Source organism: Eulemur rufifrons, chromosome 2 (genome assembly GCF_041146395.1).
Source record: "Eulemur rufifrons isolate Redbay chromosome 2, OSU_ERuf_1, whole genome shotgun sequence".
Lineage (NCBI taxonomy): Eukaryota > Metazoa > Chordata > Mammalia > Primates > Lemuridae > Eulemur > Eulemur rufifrons.
Window position 1 is genome coordinate 92449341 of NC_090984.1, and position 27771 is coordinate 92477111.

A 27771-nucleotide genomic window follows, 5' to 3' on the forward strand; every position below is an offset into this window, starting at 1 on the left:
AGGCCCTGTGGCATGGTGCGGGCAGAGCCATTGGTGAAGATCAGTGTGGTTGGAGAGCAGAGAGCATAGCTAAGACCAGGCTGGGACTAGGCAGCCTTTTTTCAAACATGTTCAAGTGTGTTTGGTGAACTGAGGGCTCAGACCACTCTTCAGTAGCATGTTAGTTAATGTAGGACGTGATGTTTTATCTCTGATAAGGGGCTATGTACCACCTGAAGGTAATTTGGGAACTAATTTCTTCAGAATGATTTCTTCTCTCATTCCATTCCAATGGTGACAGCCAAAAAGAACATTAGAAGTTGATTCAAAAGTTGCCTGCTGTTGTTAACCAGAGCTTTTGCATATTAATGTTGAAAATGAAACTTATTCACAGAAGCAGTCTTCATGGGGAACCGTCTAAGTGTAGCTCTGAATTGAAGTAGTTGAATTGAAGCTCTGAATTGAAGTGTAGCTCTGACCTGTCCTCCTGGGCTAGGTCTAGATGAACAGGATGACACTTGTTCTGTAACTTTCCCTCTCTAGATCTGTTCTCTGCTGAGGATTCAGAAAGGGAAAACAGTGACACTTCATGGAGTCTTTTAAAATTGTAATCATTCTTTAGTGTAGTGACTCAGTCCATTAACACAAATAATGCTACTGGACAGCTACTGTAAAAAAACAAAACAAACAACAAAAAAGCCACAGTAAAGTCAAGAAGTATTTTTCCACTTGATCTTTGGGAAACTTTCCCAAACAAACGAGTTTCTGCTTTATAATTACTGCAGGAGAAGGTAGATCAGATTTTGTTTCTAGGCCACAACCAATAGACTATTTGTTCAGGTTTCTTTTATCTCCTGAAACCTACATTCTTTGCATGGAACTGGAACCCTCCCTTTTGAAAGAAGTGGAGCCCTGCTGGGCTGTCTAATTACATGAAAGCAGACACTTCTGCTCTAAGCGTGGGGCTTTTAGTGGCCTTGAATCATTGTGATGATAATGCAGGAAGAAGTAGAAATAGCAACAAGTTAATAACAACAACAAAAAACTTCTTTGAAACTTTTTGCTACTTGCAGCTTTTTAGATCAGGACTGCTACTGAGATACAGTTAAATCCTAGAGGTACTTTAGAAGCAGGAGATGTTGTAATGTCTTTTCTCCACAATGGTGTGACACTATGAAGAGATATCGGGTTTAATTCTTACAAATTAGAAAGCATCATCTGACTAAACTGAGTATCTCTCAGGCTTAATCAGCTTGTATCAATAGTGAGGTTTTGTCATGCAAAGTGTGCTCCTTTAAATCATAAGGTTGTGCTGGAAAACTGCTTTCACTGTTTAGAGTTAAACTTTTCCCCCAGTCCTGTGAGTATTGAAACTCTTAATGTTTTTAGGAGCTTCAAAGCATTCTTAGAAAAGGAAAGCTAACTTTTGAGAATATTATGGAAAAACTACGAATCAAGTATTCTGAAATGTACACCATAGTCCCTGCAGAGATTGAATCCCAGATGGAAGAATGCAGAAAAGCCTTAGAAGACGTAGATGAGAAGGTAATAGTAGCGTTTATACTAGTGTTATTATTTATGGAGTTGAATGAATATAAAGAAGCAAATGTCATTTAATGTCACATTTTCATTTGTCAGGATTTCAGCTATGACTATTTTTGTAGAGTTAAGTGGTGATTTTGTGTATTGAATACTCAGATAAAGATGCTGTAAATATGTGACATGAGAACAGAATTAGATTATCTGTATATTTTTGATTGTCAAAATGCTTAGTTTTTCTTCTCTTGCATTTTAAAATAGTTATTGGCCTTTTTTTTTTTTTTTTTTTTTTACTGTACAACCCCTTACTAATTCTGGGCATGAATAGTACTTTGCTTTAAAATGTATTCCCTGAAAATTTTGACATTACAACCAAGGACAATAAGAATACAAATTTTACAACTCACTAGGAATAGCACTTAGTAGCATACAGTGTTTAATGATGATGTTAACAGAATTACCATAAAATGTACCTGAGTAAATCTTTATACCTGAAAGTCCAGATTTAAAGAAATGGTGAGAAATATATTATAGTACTGGCGACATAGGAGCTTAGCTAGACAATTTTATTGGATTATAAAAAGGCAGCCCCTATCCAACAGAACAAAATTCTATTTGGTCTGGCATCCACAGAAGGATTTTTATATTTTTTTTTCCTGAAGCTTAGAATACCCATAACTTGATAAATAAAATAGATCTTAAGTAAACACACAAGAAATCAGATTTCAAGCTTAGTTGCTAGAATCTGTCATTAACTTCTATAGCAGATTTCTTAGGAAAATCTAATCTGTGTAAAAAGCATGTAAACTCCTAATGTATATTTATAACAATTGTTTTTGATTTAATACACAAGAAAACCTGTTAGGTACTTTCTCAAGTATCATATACTATTGATTTTAAGAGAGTACTAAATGTTTTGAGAGAAACTAAATGTTATTCTCCTGAATACGTAATGTGAAATCCCTAACAAAGTAAAATAATAATCAAAATTAGTGTTTCAAACTCAAGGTTGAAAATTTCTGCTGTGAACTTGTATATTTGTAACAAACAACAACTAATTTTGATTATGCAATGGGTCTAAAAGGAAGTTCAAGGATCCAAGCGACAGGGTACCATTGTGTATAATTCAGATGGCTACTTAATTTTCCTACATTGTGATCGGTCCTAATGTATCTAAGCAGTGTACAACTTCCACCAGGAGAATAACTGCCCAAAATATCGTTAGGCTTTGTTTTGTAGTAATTTGTTACAGAGCCAGCAATAATAAACTAATACAGGACCACTGTGGGATTTTTTTTCCTAATAATCTTGACTGTGGTATGATCTGTGGAATAAAAACATGCTGTGAAAGTATCAGTAGCCTAATGTTGTGAATAGAGTCCTGGATTTGTAGTCTGGGGGCTTCATGGGACAAGTTCAGCTAGTGCCTTGACACGTGACTGTAGCAAGTCCTTTATCCTGTGTTTCTACGTCTGTGTGCTATCTGTGTAGGATGGTTTTAATCTCAATGGTTATGCAGATATAGTGGGATTAATTTTCCCTTAGAAAACTAAAAAGATGGGTAGGGAGCCTGCAGCCTCAAGGCCACATGTGGCCCTACAGATCCCCAAGTGTGGTCCCTTGACCGAATTCAAACTTCACAGAACAAATTCCTTTATTGATTTGTTCTGTAAAATTTGAGTTCAGACAAAAGGCTGCACTCAAGGATCCAGCAGGCCACATGTGGCCCCAAGGCTGCAGGTCCCCACCCTAATTTGGAGAAAGCCTTATCAACATAGCAAAACAAGAATACAAACTAACGATTGGTATTTGGAAAATGATACATTCAACATTCATTTATTATCTTTCCTAGCACAATTATTTTCTCAAGAAAATCATTTAGATAAAAAAATTACACTGTTCAGCAGTTGGATTTCTAATTGCTGGGAAAACATCCACTAGGCACAGTCACCCAGAGAAAAATTAAGCTCTTTGCATCCTCAAGAAATAGCTACTTTTGGAAGGCTGTTTGACCAAAATGAGTATTATGGTAGGAATTACATTTTTTTAAGTCAGATTGAGAGTAAGTTTGGTTTGATTGAAAACAGATCTGTGCAGAGGATTTTCTTATAAAATGGAGAGATCATTTAATAATTTCCCCCAGGAATTCTTTCATATCATTTGGTCCACATGGGTATGTTTCAAATAGTCCACTCCGTAATTTTGCCCAACACAGCACATATCTGTAATGTATATGTGGATTGCATTCAACAATATTTTATTTTATTTTTAAGATTGGATTTAAAAGATCAGGTAAACACAGCTGCCGTTTAGTAGTCTGCTAATCTATTCTCTCATTCATACAATAGCCAGTATGGTTTGGAAGGTTTTTCCTCCAGCTCTTACAAGTAAAAGCAGAGTGACTACCCCTTTTGTCATTAGAACCTGTGAAAAAGAGTGCAGGAAACCTCTCTAAGCCAAATGCATCTTTGTCCCTTGTAACAGATAAGCAATGAAGTCTTGAAAAGGTCACCATCATATGTAATGAATAGAAAAATAGAAGAAATTAACAATGGGCTTCATAATGTTGAAAAGATGTTGCAGCAGAAAAGCAAAAATATTGAGAAAGCACAAGACATTCAAAAGGTAACATTTTAACCTTTACTCCCTTCAGCATTTGGTATTTCTAATCCATTCCCCACCCCTGTTCATTAGTCCTCACAAGGTGAGTTCTTGGATCTGAAGCACAGAGACCCTAAACCAGATTCCCAGGGATATCACCTCAGACACTTGGTAGAGAAAGTTGCATTTAAGAATCATTCTCAGTTTTTCCACGGTGGCCATACACCCAAACTCCTGGGAGCTTCTTATTGCGAACCAGCATTTTTATAAGTAAAGGAAGGTAAGGATCTCATCTTGGGAAGACTGATATAAAAAATAATTCAATAGGATATTAACAGCTTTTTTAAGACTGCCAAAGTAAAAATAAGGAAAATAAAAATTCCAAATCATGTCCCTTGTAAAATGTCTTGGGAAATAAAATCTTAGGTAAAACTACATAAACATGATATTTTACCTCTTAACTTCCAAATAAATTCTTGAATATGGAAAGAATTCTTTTCTAATCTACATTTTTAAGGAAATATTCTATATAATTGGGGACTTTTAAAATAGGTCAGAATATGGTTCACTTTGGGATAAAATCTTGGACTCTTAAACAGAGGAACCTAAGTTAACCTGTTAGATTTTCCCACTTCTCAAAAGTTATATTCTTAAGCAAATATTAAGTAAGAATTGAATAGTTTACCTTTGAAATTTTCCTCTGCCTAGACAAGTTCAGATTCAAACCTAACCTATTGGTTTCTTGAGCCAACAGCAGTTGCTGCTATTAATGATATTAATACATGTGGCTAGAGCTTTCTGCCGTTTCATTAATCCTGAGTTAGCAGATACTTTTCTTTTGTTAGTTTTAATTTTATACTTACTAAAATTGCCTTTTAGGTTAAGTACATATATATACCGGTCTAAATAGGTTCAAGTATTTCCCCAAGCCCTTTTCTAAATGTAATGTTTGCCTTATTACTCTTGATTGACCTTGTTTGTGTCGTTCATTTCTAGAAATGTCTGGGTCTTTCTGTTCCCCTGCAGCTTGTTTGTACTGAAGTGAATACAGTGGCAGTTAGGAGAGCTCAGGATAAGTGTTTTTCATAGATCACAAATGGTTGCTGGATAGAAATTAATAACTATGCCTGTGATATTGTTTCTGTGATGTTTTGGTAGCATTTACAAACGCATATGCTGTGTGAAAACTAGGAATTACCACCATGAACTGTGACATCTTCATTCAAGTTGACTTATGATTTCCTTTTCCAGAAAATGTGGGATGAGCTTGACCTCTGGCATTCCAAGCTGAACGAGCTGGATTCTGAAGTTCACGACATTGTGGAACAGGACCCGGGACAGGCTCAGGAGTGGATGGATAGCTTGATGATCCCTTTCCAGCAGTATCAGCAAGTGTCACAGAGAGCAGAATCTAGAACCTCGCAATTAAATAAGGTACAGCCGTGACACGATAGCTATTGCTACATAGCATGTGGTCGTACTGAGATGGGTTTAAAACAAAACAAAAAATGTATTCAGCGGCAGCCAGTTTCCTTTGAATTGCCAGTTGCAGGACCTGAAGCTAGAGCCACACGGCAGGCTCACGTGGGCACTGCGGGGGCAGATTTCAATGCTGAGGGCTGGCAGGAGGTCTGACTGGGCAGGCAGACCCAAGAACCTGAAAGTCATGAGTCCAGGCAAGCACTGGGCTTCCCAATGGATGGATGAAGACCAGTAATGGGAATTTAGAGCAGGTGATCTCAGGTGTCCAAGAAGGGAGCCATCCATGGAAAGACTGTCATTTGGGGACAAAATAAAATACCCTCCTACCCCTGTTCCAAATAGGCGCGGTGGTTGGGTGAGTTGTGTATATGATCTACCAAGAGCGAGGCAGCATCTGAGTCTTAGAAGAACTACAGGGCAAGGTCCTGAACAGGACAAAGCACTAGCCCAGTTTTCAGAATGAAGCGTAAAACAGGAACCAGAATAGTCGCTAGGCTGGCGGGAACTCTGGCATGGCCTGTAGCATTGGAGTAGAACTTCTTAAATCCTTTCCACCCATGGTCGGGATTAGTCTTAAAAGTTGGAAGGATCATAACATGGAGGGTGTGGGCAAGTGGCCCCAGACATGCGGAGCGCAGACCTGCGAGGCCTGACACCCCACCGACCGATTACAACTAACTCTTCCATGGGAGTCATTCAGCCCCAGTCAGAGGCACCGGGCTGAGTTTGTACGCATCTCTTTCACAGGCCACGCTGAAGATGGAGGAATATAGTGAGCTCCTGAAGAGCACTGAGGCTTGGATCGAAAGTACCAGTCGTTTGCTGGCTAATCCTGCTGACTATGACTCTTCACGGAAACTGAGTCACCACGCCAGCACCCTCCAGGTCAGTGTTCTTTCGAGTTCTCTGTGAGTCACAGAATCCACGTAATGATTAGTGTCTTAGCTCATCGTCATGGTGTTTTTCTCCCTTCCTTCCTGAAACACTGCCTTACCCCTAACCATGCCAATGGCAGAAGGAGGCACTAAACAGGGATTTTGGAGACCAGGATCTAGCTCTTTCCATCCTGATAACCACTTTATGACTTTTTGGGTGATTTAGTTTATCTTCTGTGGGCCTCAGTTTTCCCCATCTATGAAGTAAGAGGCTGCCTGGATGGTGTTGATGGCTTTGGCAGCAGAATTCTAAGATGGCCCCAAGAATTCCCATTCCCTGGTGTATGTGGCCTGCGTAATGCCCTCCCCTTGAGTGTGGACAGGGATATGAATATGATGGGATACTTGATTAGGTGTTATATGGCTAAGGTAATGGGGTGGTCACTCCCATAAATACATGATTAACATGATTACATGATTATAATACACCCTAGTACAGGTTTTTACATTTTCAGATTTGGGACGTTCAACTGGTAAGTATAATACAAAAATTTCAAAATTAGAAAAAAATCCGAAACCTGAAATACTTCTGGTCCCAAGCATTTCAAGTAAGAGCTACTCAGTTTGTAGCAGAGTATAAAGAGATTCTCCTGCTGGCTTGAGAAGTAAGCTGCCATATTGTGAGAGGGCCACAGGGCTAGGACATAAGGTAGCTTCTAGCCGCCAACAGCCAGCAAGGGATGGGGACCTCAGTCCTCCCACTGAATTCTGCCAACCACCTGAGTGAACTTGGAAGAGAACCCTGTGCTCCAGGTAGCACCTCGATTGCAGCCTTGTGACACCCCGTGCAGAGGACCCACCTAAACCATGCCTGGACTACACAGACACTATGAGATAATAAATTCTTTTTGTTTTAGGCCATTAAGTTGGTAGTAATTAGTTAAACAGCAATAGAAAACAAATCCGTGGTTCCTTCCAGTTCTAACATGCCATGATGCCAAATTTCCTGTCATTTCTGGTAGCCCACAGGGGCCTGTGTCTCCACGCTAGCTTACAAAGATGAAACAAATGCACATGTTTTCCTATTTGGGGCCATGACTGCAAGAAACTTCCAGATGCTGTGTACTGACTGGAGTTTTATTGGGAAAGCATATTTCCCTTCTTTTATATTACTCTGCCGTGAGAAAGAATCCCTTAAGAAAAAAATTATGAGGGCCGGGCGCGGTGGCTCACGCCTGTAATCCTAGCACTCTGGGAGGCCGAGGTGGGCGGATCATTTGAGCTCAGGAGTTCGAGACCAGCCTGAGCAAGAGCGAGACCCCATCTCTACTAAAAATAGAAAGAAATTATATGGACAGCTAAAAATATATATAGAAAAAATTAGCCGGGCATGGTGGTGCATGCCTGTAGTCCCAGCTACTCGGGAGGCTGAGACAGGAGGATTGCTTGAGCCCAGGAGTTTGAGATTGCTGTGAGCTAGGCCGACGCCACGGCACTCACTCTAGCCTGGGCAACAGAGTGAGACTCTGTCTCAAAAAAAAAAAAAAAAAAAAAAAAGAAAAAAATTATGATAGTTTTTACAGAATGACACTTCAAAGATGATGTAGCTCTTCTTTTTATCTTTAGAATAGCACAAGGTGTTCCTAAGTGAGCTGCTGACTTCAGATCTCCCTGATGTTTGAGATTTGTTGGCACATTTTTTTCCTATGGTAACAATTATAAACATACTGCATTTTCACTCATTTTTTTTCTTTCTGTCCCCTGCTTGTGATTTCTTTTGCCTCCTCCCATTTGGGTTGGCTTTCCATGCTCCCAGAGTTTTTCATCTTTCTATTTTTAATTGCTTCTGTGATTCACCATTTTTGAGGACTTTGCCAAGACAGAAGAAAGGAATGATACGTTCTTTTCCTTAAATGCTCATGAGTTTAAAAAAATCCAAAACTTTACTAAAGTGAGCTTGGGCAAAAGCAGCTGGGATTTTGCTGTCTTCTACTGATACACATGTAAAAATGTAAAAGTATCTTTCAAACTGTTCTGGACATTGTAAGTTGCTGGACTTTGTTTATGAGCTAGAAGTGAGTTTATTTCCCGCAAAATGTATTCCCAGTAAATCTCCAAATGGCAAGGAAGTCCCAAATAACTAGCCCTATGTGAAATCGCTATTTTGTCCCTGTAATGCAAATAGTTCTACTTTTAGGATGCCCTTTTCCATTTTATAGCATTACCAGGTATTTTTCAAATGACTCGTAAAGAAGAGTCAAAACTCTCAACTAAGCTTTAAATGTTTGCTTTAATTGCACTCTAACTTTCTAACTAGAGTACATTTGTTAAAACAGGTTTTTATAACCTCAAGATGATGATTCCGCAAATACTGCGACTGTGATTAAGTCATTGAAACATAAATTGTCATTGTAAAAATAGAAAACTAACTTGTTTTTTCAATCAACTTCATTAAGGTATAATTTACATATAGTAGTATGTCCATGTTGAGTGTGCAGGTAGTTGAGTTTTGACAAAGGTGCGGTTGTGGAACTACCACCAACATCAATGTAAAGAACATTCCCATCACCCTAGAAAGTTTCCTCTTGCCCCTTTGCAGTCAATTTCCTTTCACCCATCTTCAGCCCTAGGTGATTACCCACTCACTACTTTCTATTACTCCAGTTTTCCCTTTTCTAGAATATCATATAGAAGGAATCATACAGTATGTCATCTTGTGTCTGGCTTCTTTCACTTAGCATAATGCTTTTGAGCTTCGTCCAGGTCGTTAAATTCATCAATACATAGTTCATTCTTTGATTGCCAAGTAGTGTTCCATTTACAGAAATAAGCAATTTGCTTATCCCTTCACTGGTTAATAGATATTTGGGTTGTTTCCTGTTATGAGCTATATATTAGCTATTGCTGTGTAACAAATGACTTTGAAAGTTAGCCCCTTAAAACAACAGACATTTATTATCTCATAGTTTCTGTAGGTCAGGAATCCAGGCGTGGCTTGAGCATCACTGGCTCAAGGTCTCTCATGAGAATGCAGTCAAGGGTTCCGCTAAGGCTGAGGGTTCATCTGAAGGCTCCACTTGGGTGAGGGAAGAGATAGGATTCACTTCCAAGCTCGTTCGCAGGCCTGTTGGCAGGCCTCGGAAGGTCCACTTCCGTACACAGGCACGTGGCTGCCCTCAGCGTAAACAATCTAAGAGTGAGAATGTGCTCCCAAGACAGAAGCCACAGTGTCTTTTTGTAATCTAATCTTGAAAGTGACATCTTACCACTTCGGCCATATTTTATTAGAGCTAAATCAGTAAGTCCAGCCTGCATCCAAGGAAGCTGATGATTAAGGGCATGAATATCAGGAGGCAGAGACATTAGGGGCAATCTTAGAGCCTGCCTACCACAGGCTGTTATGAGCAGAGCTGGTACAAATATTTATACACAAACCTGTGTGTGGGTATATGTTTTCATTTCATTTCGATGGGTAACTACCTAAAAGTAGGATTTCTGACTTTTATGATAAATGTTTAACTAAATAAGAAACTGCCAAATTGTTTTCCAAAATGGCTATAGTATTTTTCATTCTCACCAGCAATGTGAGTTCTAATCACTCCATATTTTCAACAGCACTTGATACTGTCTCTTAAATCTTAGCCATTTTAGTGACTTGTAGTGGTATTTCATTGTGGTTTAAATGGCATTTCTCTAATGACTAATGATTTTGAGCATTTATTCACATCCTCATTTGTCATTTGTATACTTCCTTTGTGAAATATCTGTTTAATTTTTTTTTGCCCAGTGTTTAATTGAGCTGTTTGTATTATCATTGAGTTGTAAGTTATTTGTAAAACATCCTAAAAATCATTTCTTTGTCATGTATGTGATTTACAGATATTTTCTTCTGGTCTGTGGCTTGAGAGACCAAATATTATTAATTTGATGAAGTCCAATTTATCAATATTTTATTTTATGGGTTACTTTTTTGTGCTGTATTCTAAGAAATCTTTACCTAACCCAAGGTAACAAAGATTTCCTCCGATGTGTTCTTCCAGAAATTTGATAGTTGTAACTCTTAGTTTTAGATCTGTGATTCATTTCATGTTATTTGTTGTATAAGGTGTGAATCAAGGACCGGGGTTCTTTTTTTTTCCATAGTAATATCCAATTGTTCCAACACCATTTATTGAAAAGACTCTTGCCATTGAATTACTTTGTCACCTTGTTGAAAATCAATTGACCTCATACATATGGGTCTATTTTTGGACCCTCACTTCTGTTCTAATGATCTTTATGTCTACTCTTTCGCCAATATGACAGTCTTAATTACTATAGCTTTATAGTAATACTTGAAATCAGGTAGCATGAATTCTACAACTTAGCTCTTCTTTTTCAAATTTGTTTTGGCTAATCTAGGTCTTTTGCATTTCCATATGTATTTTAGAATAAGCTTATCAATTTCTCTATAGAGGTCTGTTAGACTTTTTAGTAGGATTGCATTAAATCTGTAGATCAGTTTGAAGAAAAATTAATATCTCAACCATATTGACTATTTGATTCAGGAGCATGATATATCTCTTCATTTATTCTGGTGTTCTTTAATTTTTCTGAGCAATGTCTTATAGTTTTCAGTGTACAGTTCTTGCATGTATATTACTAAATTTAGCCTTAAGGATTTTGTGGGTTTTGGTGCTACTGTAAATAATAGAGTAAGCATTGGTTTTAAGTTTTATTTTCCTAAAAGTTCTCTCCTAGGATTTTGAATAAGACCAATATAAAATTCTGAATAACTTATTTTAGTGACTTATGACTAGAATTCTAGTTGCATAAGTAAGTATTTCATTATCAGTTACTTATATAGACTTACCTGAAGCAGGCTGAACATTTCCATTAGCTGTCTGAGCTATTTTGATATCTAAAGTTTGAAACTTAATACATGTTTGGAAGGCGCTTATTATGAATAATAAAAGATTATTTTCTTACCCCTATCATCATGAAAATTCCAAAGGCTTAGAAACTCTGGGCCAGATGAAGACCAAATATATATATTAATTAATATAATATATATTATTGATACATATATTATATATAATATAATACATATATACCAAATATATATATTATTAATATAATATCACAGGTAGAAACTCTGAGGTCAGCCACTGCCATTGACAACAGAGTATTCCAGTGTTTTCGTGATGAAACTGGAAATGACCAGGAGTTTAAAAAGTTGATACAAATTTAAATTTTCTCTAATTTAAATTTTAATCTACTTGTTTCAGTATGTTGATCTTTCTTTCTCTCTTCCTCTTTCCTTGTTTATCTAGATGGCTTTGGAAGATTCAGAACAGAAGCACAATCTTTTACATTCAATTTTTACGGATCTAGAAGACTTGTCAATAATTTTTGAAACAGATGACTTAATACAGTCCATACAAGAGTTAAGTAATCAAGTAACAGCTTTACAACAAAAAATAATGGAAAGCCTTCCACAGATTCAGCGAATGGCCGATGTAAGTTTACACCATAAAGTTGTGATTTCTTATTCTTAATTTATGTTTCATTTAGTAAATTGGAGTTGTACTACTAATCAAGTCCTATACTACTAATCAATGTGCAGACATATTGATCTGGTAGAATTTTCATTTATGTTCTTATGGCTTGAATTATATTTTATTTTACTTTGCAATCTGTAGTGCAACTACAACAGAAAGCATCTCCCCTTTCTCAATCCTGAAGTGTTTATTTAAGGAGTGAAGGATCCTGATCAAATAAACTCAGTGTTTTCTCTTTGTCAAAGAGGAAATATTGTTGATTTAAAAGCACTGGTTAGGAAAGAGAGAATTAAAACAGGTAACCTCTCATCTTCGTTCACCAGTAAAAAATATTTATTGAGGGGCTGCAGGATGCCAGCCTCTGGGTTTTTTATTTTTGCTTGAAACAGCTGAAGCATTTATCTAAGGATAGAGTCACATGGAAAGGCAATTACAGTTAGTTCCCAATTATTTCCTTTTGCACTAAATTACATTTCCTGTACCACACTCATGTGTCTTCATGGAATAGTATAATAATTGTTAAAGTAAATATTCTTGGTTACTGAAGCTTATTCCAAAGTTGTTAAATGCTTCTACAATTTGTGATGGAAATTACCCTAAAATACATTGTATAATTCTACGTACCTTCTTAAATAATAGATGCAGAAAATAATTTCAATAGCATTTAACTTTTCCTCATGATTTGGAGACATCACTATAAACAATTATTGTACTTACTGCTTCATTTGCTTCTGACTCATAAAGTTTTATTTGTCTGTTTATGGAATGACTCCAAACTTCTGTGACTTGACATCCTTAGTCTATTCCTGTCATTTTTCATCTCCTTATTAGTTGTACCTTCTTATTGCTACAGTGTGTCTGCATTGAGCTCTAAAGGAAAGGTCTGAAGACCACTAACAGTTGTGTAGATTTCAATATGTAGGTTTTGCAGCACATATTTTTACAGCATTTTCATTTTAAGGTTATGGCCAGTTTCTAGAGGTTGAAGGTGATGAGAGAATAACCACTGGACAAATCATCTATTGTTTAAATTAATCTCAATAGGTTATAAAGTAATTCAGTGACACAGTGCTTGGCAATACTTTTTAGGGGGCTGGCAAGAAAATCTTGTCAAGTTTCCAGCCCCTGTGTGTTAGTTTTCTTAGGGTGACTTTATCATTTTAATTTAAAGTGGTGGGAGTTTTTAAAATGTCAGATTCACTTGCATTCAAGTGTTTGAACACATTCCAAAGATAAATCTAATAAATTTATTTTAAAAATTGGTTTGGAAGCCTACTAACTTTGTTCTCATAGTTTAAAATTGGCCCTATAATGATCTTTAATTCAATAAGTTATATAAGCAATGCTTTATAGTATGGTGTGTTATTAATAGAGTAACATTTTTGTTGAAGACAGTGAACATTATCTGTAGTTCTTGGTTAGTTTTTTTTTTTTATGGCAACATTTCATCATGAAGTACATGGTTAGTTTTCAGGAGGTCTAAGTGGCAAACATTTTTTGCCTAAATAAGAGAATAGAATTAATGGCAATAAATTATGTTTTATAGATTATTAATGTACAACATATATTGTATGATTGTGTTGTTGTTTCTGAAATTCTAGGATGTGGTTGCTATTGAATCTGAAGTAAAATCAATGGAGAAAAAAGTTTCAAAAATCAAAACTATCCTGTTATCAAAAGAAATATTTGATTTTTCACCTGAAGAACATCTTAAACATGGGGAGGTAAGCATGGATCATTATTAAATGTATTTTCTCATAATAATTATGTCTATTTTAAAATAGGTTGTGATAAAAGGCATTTAGTCTTACTAGAGTAATAGCAAAATAAGATTGGGAAATCGATATGAATGACTGTAAATATATTTTAAATCATAGTTGCAGTACTACCTATGTAAAGGTAATTTTCTTATGGGTTGTTTTTTCATTTAGGTCAAATCTAAGAGCTTGAGCATCTTAGGCTGAACTGTTCCAGCCTGAGCTATGCTGGGCACTGGCTGTGTGACTTTGAGTAATTAATGTTTCTTGGATTGTCTTTCATATCTGTGCATTGGTATTAAGGTGATTATATTGCCCAATTACAATGTAAATAGAGCCCCAGGACAGGAGCTGGAACAAGCTGGACAGCAGGCGAAGGTGGATCCCCCCTCAGCCTCGTGCCTGAGAGCATGTGGTTTGGGATTAGGCAGGCCTGGGCTCTAATCCTGGCACTGCCTCTTACAGTCTAAATTTATCAGGATCTTCAAACTTCTGTGAACCCAGTTTCCCTACCTGTGAATTGGAGGTTAGAATACTTACCCTGCAGGGTGGTTGCGAGGATTAAACAGAATGATACCATATGAAGTACTACTTAGTAAAGTGAATGATCTCTTCCAATATATTGGTTATATAAATCCAGATTTCTCTGGATCAGATATTATTAAAGCAAAATATAATTATACTCCTGGGACTCATGAAATGTGGCAGGACAGTTCCGTTCTATTCAATAAGCATGTTTTGAGGGCCCACTGTGTGGGAAGCCCTGTGCTAAGTGAAGTTGCTATGGAAGAATGATGCGGTCCCTGCCTTCACATTACTCACTGCCTGGCAACGATGGGTAAAGCAAAACAGCAGTTCTGCAGAGAGAGGGGAGGAGAAAAAGAAGAAATCTGTTATCCAAATGAATAAATTAGTACTGATAGGTTACTCTTGACCCAAGCGTTCTTTCCTGAGACCTTTAAGTACCAGATCATGAGTGATATAATAGTTGTTTTCAATCTGAGCTAAGGAACTGTTTCAAAAATTGAAGCTGTAGATTAAAGACTAAATTATACAGTATTTTAATTTTGACTAAGTAAACTTAGCAGTGGCCATTATTTTTTCATTTCTGTAACATTCTTCTCGTATATAATTAAGGTCATCCTTGAAAATATCCGTCCCATGAAGAAAACGATTGCTGAGATAGTGTCTTACCAGGTGGAGCTGAGGTTACCCCAGACAGGAATGAAACCTCTGCCTGTGTTTCAGCGGACAAATCAGCTTTTACAGGATATAAAACTATTGGAAAATGTAACTCAAGAACAAAATGAGTTACTGAAGGTGAGCAGTTCATAATGATAGCCAACTTACCGGATGAAAATGTTCAGCAAAAGCTGGTTTTGTTTTCAGTTTTCATTGAAATTAATTATTATCCAGGAGGTGGCATTTGGTATAAAAGCTTATTTTCTTGCTCAAATGGGGCTAAGGTTATTTTTCTCATTTCTTACCCTTGTTCTGGTGAAAGGTATTAAAGCATAATTATGGTTTATTTAATTCCGTTCTGTAGTTATTGAAGACCTACATGGGTAAAATGCTGTGGGAAGAAATTCAAACCTGAACGAGGCTTTTGCAACCTCTTGAGGCCAACAGATCTATAAAGTAATCATCACTACGATAACCTCTTATCCATCTCAGTCCCTTTCCCCATTGATCATCTCGTTTTATTCTCAAGCTTATGATATAGGTAGAATGGGCACTTCATCATCTTTAATTTTACATATAAGGATACTCGTGTCAGTGGGTTAAACGACTTGCCAAAAGACCACAGAGTTAACTTGTGTAGCAGTTAATTTGTACACAAATAGAACAAGAATTTGAGTTTCTGATCTCCTGTGTCATGTCTCCATATTGGAGGTCTCTTCCCTCTAACTGATAATCTTTTAGCTTCTCCCCCGAGGGTTTTTTGTAGTTGTTCTGAAGTGGTGTTGCCTCACCTGTCTCAAGTCAAAAATCATCATTAGTTAGAAATTACCTTCTTCTTTAGTTTGTATTCCTAGATCAACAACCACTCCCACAAGAACAGAAAGTTGCTGAAAGAGCCTTAAATTCCACAGACTTTCAACCCTCTCTGTAGACCCCTGATATATCCTGCATTTCCTTTTTATTTGGGTCAGTTTAGAAGTTATTTTTCCTCCTTCACGACTGCCACCTGGTTATAAGAAGAAAACTGCCATATCTTATTCCCTCTTACATTTCATTGACATTTCAGGGGCCACTCTGTTCTAAGGATTGAGGATATTGTACTCTCTGGTTTGAGGTTTAACTCATACGGTCTCTCTGGCCTGGCTACTGATCAACTGATGTCTTTCCCTAACACCCACAGAGAGAAAAAAGATCTAGCACTCAATTTACTATCTTTTTTTTTTTTTTTTTTTTTTGAGATAGGATATTGGTCTGTTGCCCAGGCTAGAGTGCAGTGGTGTGATCGTAGCTCACAGCAACCTCAAACTCCTGGGCTCAAGCAATGCTCCTGCCTCAGCTTCCCCAGTAGCTGGGATTACAAGTGGGCACCACCATGCCTGGCTAATTTTTTTTTGTTTTTTGTAGAGCCGAGGCTGGTCTCGAACTCCTGGCCTCAAGCTATCCTCCTGCCTCAGCCTCCCAAAGGGCTGGGGTTACAGGTGTGACCCACCGTGCCCAGCCTCAATGTACTATTTTTAAATAATATAAACAGAAGAAAAATAAATAAAATATGATCTATTATTTTTAATTCTTTTGTACTTTATTGATCTCCTGGTCAGGAACATAACAGTTCTAACCATGCTTTACAGTGGCTTCTTCACAACATGCAAGTTGGGAAATAGAAGAAGAAGTTATATTTTATGCCAAGTTAGGTATCAAACTATGCTGCTAAAATTTTTTATATTATTATGCTGGTGGAAATCAGATGTCCCCTCATATATTACAAAGCTAAATAAACCAGTGGTAATTGAAAACAATTAGAATGTGGGACATTTTCTTTAATTCCTACTTCAGATATTCTAAATGCCCTTGTTGTGGAAAATAAGACAAATTACTTGTGTGGAGAGTAGTGGGATGTAGTTCATTACCGAGGGCTGGGGAACAGGTATGTGTGTGGTGAACACTATTACTCATTTCTAGCCTGCAGCTAAAATCATGGTTAAATATTGAAGAAAATACAAGGAAGAATTCTGCATTGGCTAGAAACTTTGTAGTTTTAAAGGGCATTTATTTTATACTTCATTATGAAGCATGCCAAAATCGTATCTAGACTTTCTGTCGAAGTCTATTTCTTTATCTTTCATTATACTTGATCATAAGATTTAGTCCACAAATAGTTCTAAGCTCTATTACTCCCTTAACACAATTCCAGGTTCTATTCTGGTTAGTTTTGCCTTATTCTGCAAATTCAGACTGTTCTTGAAGCCACAACCTCTTACTCTTAAAATGTATATCACTGGGCCGGGCGCGGTGACTCACGCCTGTAATCCTAGCACTCTGGGAGGCCGAGGCGGGCGATTGTTTGAGCTCAGGAGTTCGAGACCAGCCTGAGCAAGAGCGAGACCCCGTCTCTACTAAAAATAGAAAGAAATTATCTGGCCAACTAAAATATATATATAGAAAAAATTAGCCGGGCATGGTGGTGCATGCCTGTAGTCCCAGCTACTTGGGAGGCTGAGACAGGAGGATCGCTTAAGCCCAGGAGTTTGAGGTTGCTGTGAGCTAGGCTGACACCACGGCACTCACTCTAGCCCGGGCAACAGAGTGAGACTCTGTCTCAAAAAAAAAAAAAAAAAAAAAAAATGTATATCACTGATCCCAAGGATGTGTCTGGCTGAAAAAACCCATCATGACTCCAATCACATGCTCTGTGCATTCTGAATCAGTAATGTCACTTTCTAAGTGGAAACCCCCACGTGGAATGTGTATTAAAATGGCATATGCGACATATCAATAATTTGATAAAAACTTAGCAACTTTATGTTAACATGCCATAAAATGCTGCCCAGAACAAACTCACTAGACTGGAAACACTAAGAGCAAAGGTGTGTCGAATGAGACTTGACCTTCAAGCACTAGTAAAGCCCGAGGTGCCCCGGCATCTAGTAGAGCGAGGTCAGGTGCCAGCTTTGCAATCATTGTTCTCTACAGTCAGGCTATTATGTCCTATTGAAATCTGAATGGCTGCATATTTGCTGTAATTGATTGGAACTTCTGATGAGGATGGAAATAGTCCATTAATCTAGTCCTTAGATTATGACAAAAATTCTTCTTTTGGGGGGTATTTTATAGGTAGTCATAAAACAGACTAATGAATGCGATGAAGAAATAGAACACTTGAAAAAGATCTTAAATAATTATTCAGCTCAATTCTCCCTTGAACATATGTCACCAGACCAAGCTGCCAACCTGCCACAAGTACAGGTATGTTTCTTTCATTCATACAGATTTGTTTCATTCGTCCATCAGTTCCTTCAACGCTTACTAAGCCATTGGTGTCTAGAAGCCTTTGTAGTGGTAGTTAATTTCCTACTGCTCTCTTCCAGTTGAAGATGCTTTCTGTGTGTATTTACTTTCCATTCCTATTTCATTACATAGGTGATTATGTAATTATCATTACTAAAAAATGATGAAAATTGTAGCCTCTGATGTTTAATCAAGAGAAGCCGCCGTATCTGGGCAGCCCTAACATCAGAAACTGGGCCAGGGCCGCCATGCCTCCCTCCTTAATGGAGGGTTTTTTGAGTGCCCCTGGCCTCAACTGGGTTCATTTTGGTCTGAATTTGCTCTGGTACCAAAGAGGCCGATACAACGCAGGATATTTGGACAACCTGACTTTCTGGGATAGAGGTCAGGCAGTGTGGACAGGCTGGGTTTCAGAGGTAAAGACCCTGAACACTGTTCTAATGAAGAGTTCCATATACTAAGCGGTAGTGCCGTGTGCTGGAATTAACAATCCCGTGAACTCAGTTACAACGGTTTACATGTTAACCCTCTACTGCTAGGGTTTTTTCCAGTCTTTGTTTTTGAATTCGTATTTCTATAACGAGCAAAACCTGACTGTATGCTAAGGATTATAGAGAGCTGCTTTTTTCCCTGCCATCAGGTTGATGCAGGCAGGCAATGAATATGGTGCTCTTAAAGCACAGTTATATTACTTGTGCTGGCTATAAGATCGGGGGCATGCTATTTCTGTAGAGAAGTACAGAGATGTCCAAGGTGACACAGCCATTAAGTGGTGGAATCACTAATACAGACTCAGTATTAAAGATGCAATATTGTAGAAATGTCAGAATTCCTTTACACTAAAAAATGTGAGGCCCCCAAAGAGCTTTTGTTTATATGAGTTATATCTACCGATGCAAAAATTGAAACTCAGAAATGTAAAAATATTTGTTTGGTTTATTTTTAAATAATAGTAATAAACCCACTACATGTTAATAGAAATAATATTTTTAAAAATTTATTTTTTCTTTTAGAGATGGGGGGTCTCACTGTATTGTCCAGGCTAGATTAAAAATAACATTTTTATTAAAGTAATTATATTTTCCAAAATGAAATTTAGTGGGAAGAGTGACACTGTTTTACATTTTTGTATATCCCTTTAATGTCTGGCTTAACAGAAGACAAGAGTCTCATCTGTCTCTGCATTGAGCCATACAGTTTTATTTGAAGTATAGCTCAATCCAAGCTCTCAAAGACACATACTTGGAAAAGGCAGGAATATTTTAATTATCCTTTTGAATAACTGTGGGCATTTTTCTTTAAACTACACTGAAACCCAACAAGTGGTAGTTACAAGTTAGTTGTAAAATGGAATCTGAAGCCATGTCAAAAATATACTCTAAGATAAAAATCCATTGGTCTGTCTTATACTTTGAGTGGATCTTCTAACTATGAATGATTTTTTAAAAAATAGATTTGGGGGGTTCAAGTGCAGTTTTGTTCCATGGATATAGTATAGGGATGTGAAGTCTGAGCTTTTAGTGCAAACACCACCCAAATGGTGTTCATTATACCCCTTAAGTAATTTTTCACCCTCACCCCCCTCCGATCGAGTCTCTAATGTCTATTATTTTTCTCTCTATGTGCATGCGTGCACATTATTTAGCTCCCACTTATAAATGGGAACACTGTGCATGATTTTATAGCGTCATGCTTGGTCATTTGCAAAATATTGTTTCACTGAGCTGTGCAGATCTTCCAAATGTTATCACATTTCAGTAGGCAATTATTTTTAAAAAATTGCATTTATTAATATTAACATCTGTCTCCAGAAAAATCTTTTGGTATTTAAGTTCATTATTGTAGTTTAGCAGCTGGGTTGTTTCCAACAAAAATAGTGTTCTATGAAAAAGGGTAGTTCAGCTCACAACTCAAACAATAACATAAATACTTTTCCTCAACCATTGTACCTTGGTATGCAACAAAATATGCATACTTCCCATTTTTTCACAAAAAAATATTTAAAAATACACATTGCTATGATTTGAATGTTTTTGTTCCCTCCAAAAATTCATGTTGAAACGTAATCCCCAATGCGACAGTATCGCAGGGTGTGGCCTTCGGGAGGTGACTGAGTCATGAGGGCTCCTCCCTCCTGGACAGGATTAGGTGCCCTCATAAAAGGGCTTGATGGAGGGAGTTCACCCCTCTTTGCCCTTCTGCCTTCTGCCATGTGAGGACACGGTCTTCCTTCCCTCTGGAAGCTGTAGTGTTCAACGTGCCGTCTTGGAAGCAGAGAGCAGCCCTCACCAGACCCCAAACCTGCCACTGCCTTGATCTTGGACTTCCCAGTCTCCAGAACTGTGAGAAATAAACTTCTGTTCTTTATAAACTACCCAGTCACAGGCATTCTGTTATGACAGCACAAATGTGTCTTTATCAAGGACATTCTTAAGTGAAACTGGCATTTTTTTTTTTTTTTTTTACTATAAACACATCACAATGATGTATGGTTGGTGTTCCTGCCTTGATTCCTGTAAGGTGCCAGTAGTTTTACCCACCATTGCTTCCATGCTGTCAGTACAATTGTCAACATAGTGAAGAAGGCAAATGTAGTAACATTTTAGTGTTATTATGAAAAGGATCTGGACCTCGTGGACTGTGGCCCCCCAGGCATCTGCAGATGCCACTCTGCGAATGGCTGCTTTGTGTCCAGCTGTGCCTCCACAGTGTTGGTAGCTCCGCAGACCACTCTGTTTCTTTAAGTGTTATTCTAATGGCTGAGATATTCTCGTTGGGAGGCGCTGTTCCTCTAAAGTTTAGTGTTTATTAAGATGGAACACAAACCACAGCCAACTCAGATTTCATTCAAACAGTTGTTATGTTACAGGGATTTTGAGTTCAGACAGAATAGCGGCATTGGGGCAGGAATGTGCCCAGTAGAGCCATAGGGAAGCCCAGGCCTATGCTCTGTCTCAGGCTAGCTGCAGCTTTGGACAAGTCACCTTCTTTCTCTGGGCTTCAGAACTCTCCCTGTAGGTAGAGACACCTTACAGTCCTCGGTCTGTAAAAAAATTAATGATTCTGTAAATACCTGTAGGATGGATGGATGGATAGAAGGGAGGAAGAAAGGAGGAGGAAAGAATAGGGGTTTAAGAAATAAATTAGGAACAAATTTCAGACACATGAAGGTTTCCTGAAAAGGAGCAGGCTGCCTTCTGATGCAGCTCTCACTGCGAGAGCTCAGGCAGGTTGGGTGATACTTCCCAGAGGTGGTGGAGAGGATGTTAGACTGTTTGATACCTGCTATTCCTTCCAAATCTAGGATTCTGTGATTCTGTAATCCTCTTAGACAGTGGGTATCTGCATATCTACCATGTATAAGAACTTCTATTCGCACATATCAATAATGCTAATGTTAAAAGTAACATTATGAGGCTTGGGATCATCTGTCCATTATTCCCACAGTTGTTTACACTGTACGGTACTTTGCTTACTTTTTCCGATTTGGTAGGAAGCTTTCACTGTAGAAAATGTAACTAAATTGGTAATGATAAGGAAGATTTCAAAAGCAATTATAAAAGAATGAGATTTCTAACCTTGTTTTCTCTCGGTGGTTTCCAAATGTTAGTCTGCTTGGGAATTTCCGGGGAGACTTGGGAACATGTCTGCTGGGGACACGTGTTGTTAATATTCTGTGTGACAAAGTGGGAAGTATGCAGAAGGAGCTTCTGCTGCATTTGTTGGAGTGCAGACTCCTGGGCCCTGGCCCCTTGGTGCTGGACCCGTTGGTCCCGTGGCCAGAGCAGTGGCCTCCAGCTCCGGCTGCCCAGCACAGTTACCTGTAGAGCTTGGTACAAGTTTCTGTGCTGTGGCTCAACCCCCGGAGATTCTGATTTTGTGAATCAGAAGTCTTTGGTTAGGCGAAGGCATCCTACAGCTTGTAAACCCCACACAGAACCTTTGGAAATGCAGCCCTGTTGGAGAGGAACTATACTGTATCAGAGGCTAGTTCCTGGCTTTGCAAACCAAACACGTAGAGAAGTCTTTATCCCAAAGCAAGCAGGCTCCTCAGGGCATGCCATGGCCTCAGACTTCCCAAAACAACACAGACACTCTTTCTGCACAGGGAGAAATCGAAGGTATGGAAAAGCAGATTCTGAGTTTGAACCAGAAGAAAGAAGACCTGCTGGTGGACTTGAAGGCCACTGTACTAAACCTTCACCGGCATTTAAAGCAAGAACAAGAAGAAGCAGAAAGAGAAATGCTATCAGCCGTAGCACCCGAGGATGGGGGAGTGGCAGAGAGGGACGCTTCTGAGTGGAAGGTGGGTATGACTAGGTGAATGCTGGTCCCACGTCCCACGAACACCTTGATGGGTAGTATTTTTCACCTGAAAAAACTGTAGCATCTATGTCTATGGCCTATAGTAAAGGAATTTTTTTTTTAGAAGTGGAAATACTCCACCTGGAGTTGTTTACCAGTGACTATAAATCCTCAGGGTGTGTCTCTTCTGGACTCAACCCAGAATTCTTATGCCTGAGTTACTTTAGGGCGTGTTCATGAAACTCTACCGGCAGGTGGGTCGAGCCACCCTAGGAAGTGTCTTCCTATAGAAAAGTCAGCCCACTGCAAGCTCAGAAATGGCCCAGTGCCTTTCTAAGCTCACTCTGGATCCACTTCAATGAATCATGTTCTTTAATTGTTCGGTGAGGGGCCATGGGGGGGAATGCCAGTGCATGGACCTGAGATTGGACAGAGGCAGGGTATTTGGCTGGATGGGCTGAAAGGTGCAGGACCCAGAGGCTACTTGTGTGGGTGGGCATCTCAGATAAAGTAAGTAAAAAATTAGCTACATAAAAATGCAGTCAGGCCCGGATTCTGGTGGCGTTGACGGGCAGCCCGACTGCAGGTGTTCTTGTGCTGTGCCTTTCAGGTGAACAGAAGAGGCTCCATGTCTTTCCTGGCAGCAGTGGAGGAAGAGGCAGAAGAAAGTTCCGTGAAGAGTGAAGTAAAGAAACTTATTTTCTCGTTCAAGTTTGTTAGAACCGAGACTCTAAAAGGAGGTCAAAGAAAAGATCTTAAAATAACGGAAACCTAAGGATTTTTAAAATTAATGTTGATATTTTTAAAGGATGAAGTAGTTCTCCTGTGTTACTAACATTCAAGTGCATGTAAACCTACTTCACCACGTCAAAGTGGGATAATCGTAATTCAGGCACACTTGTTGGCATAGGGGAGAAGATGAAGAAGTTCTCTATTGTATCCTGACTTCTCAGAACTTTCTCTGAAATTCTGAGAGTATGCTGTTTGGTCGGCACTCCTGATGTGATTTTTAGAACTTTTTTTCCCTCATATTTGAATGACTTATTTGGTCCAAAACAGTATTGCCAAGGACATGAAGAGTTGTGTTCACCACTAATACTATGAATTCTTACAACTTTATTATAATTGTTCGAATGAGACATTTAGAGGTGTCCGTCCTGATATTGAGTGTCATTTCATACTTTACAAACAAAACTTATAATGGGTGTTATGCCAAAAGGAAGAAAACTGAAGCAAATTATAGTTTTTATGACTCACATGTAACCACCGGCCATATTTTATGCTCATTTTATAGACTGTTAAATAGCGCCATTGTCACAAAGAATAGCCCTAGGACATGGTGGAACTGGCTAGGGGGACAAGGAAGGGTACAGGTTTACTGTGTTCTTTGACCCTCAGATAACTTTGCAAACTGATTATGCCCCTCTGATGGCAGAGAGCATTGTGAGATTGGAGGAAAGACCAGGGCCAAAAAAGAGTGCACTTCAGTATGATGTTAATTTAAGATATGTATTTGCTTCTTAGCTGATGTTTACAGTATTTGTTGTTTATATTTGACAACAAAAAATGCGTATTCGTTGAACTGGGTTTTTTTTAATTGACAAGTAAAAATTACATGTATCTGTGGTGTGCAACGTGTTTTGATACAGTATACAAGGGCTGTCCGGAAAATATCCAGCCATTGTTAATATAATAAGAACAGTTACCTGGCCGGATACTTTCCGGACAGCCCTTGTGTGTATGCATACATTGTGGAATGGCTAAATTGAGCTGATTAACATATGTATACTTACCATTTCTTTGTAGAAAATGGTAAACAGTATGGAGCTTTCTCAAAAAATTAAAAATAGAACCACTATGTTACCTATATAACAATCCCTCTACTGGGTATATATCCAAAGGAAATGAAATCAGTATGTTGCTACTCTCTTAGCAATTTTTAAGTATATATTAACTGCAGCCACCATGATGTATACATCTCTTGAACTTAGTCCTCTTGTCTAACTGAAATTTTATGTCCTTTGACAAATGTTTTCCCAACCTCCCAATCCTCACTTGCTGGGAACCATCATTTCTCTCTCTGTTTCTAAGAGTTCAACTTTTTTTCACTCCACATAGAAGGGAGATCACATGGTATTTGTCCTTTTGTGTCTGGCTTACTTCACTTAACAGAATGTCTTCCAAATTCATCCGTGTTATTGCAAATGACAGAATTTCCTTCTTTTTTAAGACTGAATAGCTTTCCATTGTGTATATAAACCACATTTTCTTTATCCATTCATCTGTTGAATGGATAATTCATATCTTGGTTAATTCTATATCTTGGCTATTGTGAATAATGCTACAATGAACTTGGGAGTATAGATATCTCTTCAACATACTGATTTTATTTCCTTTGGCTATATATGCCAGTAGGGGGATTGCAAGATCATATGGTAGTTCTATTTTTAATTTTTTGAGAAACCTCCATACCATTTTCCATAATGGCTGCACTAATTTACATTCCCACCCATAGTATACAAGTGTTCTCTTTTCTCCACAACTTTAACACTTGTTAGTTTGCATCTTTCTGATAAAAGCCATTCTAACAGGTGTAAAATGATACTTCATTGTGGGTTTAATTTTCTCTGATGATTAGTGATATTGAATTTTTTCTTATACCTATCAGGCTGTTATTTTAAAGATAACATTTAAGGTTACATTTACCAAAGCAGATTAAATTCCTAAAGCATCGTTTTAAAGATCCCCTTTGTGTGACACAAGCTGCATCCCTACTAGTTTAAAAAATAATTTATTTATTTTGAGATAGGGTCTTGCTCTGTCACCTAGGCTGGAGTGCAGTGGCCTCATCATAGCATACTGCAACCTCAAACTCCTGGGCTCAAGCAATCCTCTCACCTTAGCCTCCTGAGTAGGTGGGACTACAGGCCTTTGCTACCACACCCAGCTAATTTTTCTATAGAGACAGAGTCTCACCCTTGCTCAGGCTGGTCTTGCACTCCTGGCCTCAAGTGATCCTCCTGCCTCGGCCTCCCAGAGTGCTAGGATTACAGGCGTGAGCCACTGGGCCTTGCCTACATACCTTCTTTAAAAATGTTTTTTAGGCTTCAGGAAGATAAACCACACTTGGGAACATAATTTAGTTAGCAAGAAATACAGATGAAAAATGGGGGGAGTGCTGGAGATAAGGGCTATGGTTACATTGCCTGGTAAGCTGAGTCTTGTATTAAAGAGGTGAATGAGTAGGGTGCTGGTTATGATGGTTGGAAAGCACTTCTCTTTGCTAACCAATTGGTTACTGTGATAGAGTGGAGACAAGAAAGCAGAGCCATCGTCCCGGTCTTGGCCTGTACTGTGGAAGCATGACAAGGACATGGAGGAAGATAGAGCATCTTCGTCCTCTGGAACTATCGTTCAGGTAACATGGGGCCAACCAACCACATGTGGGGGTGAGGCAGAGAGCTCTTTTTGCAGGACTTTCTCCTCTTCCTCCTTTCCTTTGGTTTTCAATCAGTATCACCCAAACCTTTAAAACACCCATCTGTGGCGCAGATAAGAATAAAAGAAGAATAAAAATAAGGGGTAGTAAAGAACTATCTTATTTGAAAGAATGCTTAGGGAGGGGATCTGCCTGGGCTGAATTTTTTTTTCAGTTGATAAAAATTGTATAAATTTATGGTATATGACATGATGTTTTGAAATACGTATGTATTGTGGAATGGCTATGTCAATCCAATTAACATCCTCTGTCTCCTTCTCTTTCTCTTCTTCTGACTCTGGTTGCAGGCTCCCCCGACAGCCTGTCCTTTTCTTCTCTCTGTTTTCTCTCTTGCTGATTTCATTTCCTCCCACAGCTTTGGTTGTCACCTCTATACCAGTGATTCCCAAATAAAAATCTCTAGTCTTGACTTTTCCCTTAAATCTATTCCACATTTCTATCATTTTAATAGACTTCTCTTTTTGGGTGGATTTTCTTCAACTCAAACCCATTTTACTAACTTTCCTTTAAAGCTTCCTAATTTCTCAATGTCTGCTAATGGTCTCACTGTTTTCTCAGAAGTAAACTTCAGAGTCCTCATAGGTACCTCATTTTTCTCACCTTTCATATCACATCAGTGGTCAAGTGATGTCCACTCAGTGCTTACAATCTCTTCTTTGTCCATGATTTTTGCTATCATCTTATTTCAAGGAATTGTTACTACTTCTCTGGACTTTTGGAGTAGCCCTCTAATTGGTTTTACGACCTCCATTTATTTTTCCTAGTACATCTTGTAAAATACTAACGATGACTTTTCCTAAAATAAATCATGCTGAGCCCCAGCTTAAAACCCTGCATGGATTCTGATTATCTACTGAGTAAAATGCAAACTTAGCCTGGCGTTCCAGACTTTTCATGAATTCCACCTACCTTTCCAATTTTATTAAAGCTTTACCTTTAATTCTTGGTTCATGCCTCCTGATAGCAGTTACTGTTTTCAGTAGAAGGAGCTGAAAAGATACTAACATTTTGTTAGGAAATGCTAAATGCTTTATATACATCATCTTATCTAATAATCATAAGCATGAGTGAGGTAGGTTTTATTTCCACTTTAAAGGTTAAGTAACTGAGGTTCAGAAAGTTCAGATTAACTTGTCCAAGATCATGAAACTTCTAAGTAGAGCAATCAAGTTTGGTTGGTTACAATATCCATATGCTTCCAACCACACTGTGGTAATTACTTGTATACATGTCATTTTCCCATTAGTTGAGCTTGTTAACCTTAGAAGTAAGATTGCTGGGTCAAAGTATATATCCATTTAAAATGTGACAAACATTATCAGACTACCTTCTAGAAAGATTATAGCAATGTTACACCTCCCAGTAATGCATGGAAGTGCTTGTTTCCTAACTCCAAACTTATATTTGATATTGTCACCCTTAACCAAATTTAGCCAGTGGTTTATATATAATTTATATTCTAAGAATGTCGAATATCTCTTTAGATGTGTATTAGCTTTTGTGACTCATCTTTTATGAATTGCTTGTTCATGCCATCTTTTTTTCTACATAGGGGTTGATATTTTCCTTGCTGTTTTATAAGAGTAATTAATATATTAAGGATATTAATACTTTGTAAGTCATTATCCCAGTTTGTCATTTCTCTTTTACTTAGATTGTGGTATCTTTTGTGGTTCATATTATTTTATTTTTTTAAGTTGTCAGTACTAACATTGTTTTCCTTTCTT

The 27771-nt window shown here is 38.1% G+C and overlaps 1 protein-coding gene across 2 annotated transcripts in view; it reads left to right on the top strand.

Moving 5' to 3' along the window:
* The window catches only part of SYNE2 (spectrin repeat containing nuclear envelope protein 2), a 256293-nt gene that overhangs the window by 124048 nt on the left and 104474 nt on the right, over positions 1-27771 (top strand). For both annotated transcript variants that reach the window (XM_069487386.1, XM_069487397.1), the window contains exons 53-63: positions 1369-1524; positions 4003-4143; positions 5371-5553; positions 6349-6486; positions 11789-11974; positions 13618-13740; positions 14911-15093; positions 18067-18198; positions 22349-22546; positions 23156-23230; positions 25853-25963. In XM_069487386.1, the coding sequence (XP_069343487.1) occupies positions 1369-1524; positions 4003-4143; positions 5371-5553; positions 6349-6486; positions 11789-11974; positions 13618-13740; positions 14911-15093; positions 18067-18198; positions 22349-22546; positions 23156-23230; positions 25853-25963 (1626 nt within the window). The remainder of the gene's footprint in view (positions 1-1368; positions 1525-4002; positions 4144-5370; positions 5554-6348; positions 6487-11788; positions 11975-13617; positions 13741-14910; positions 15094-18066; positions 18199-22348; positions 22547-23155; positions 23231-25852; positions 25964-27771) is intronic.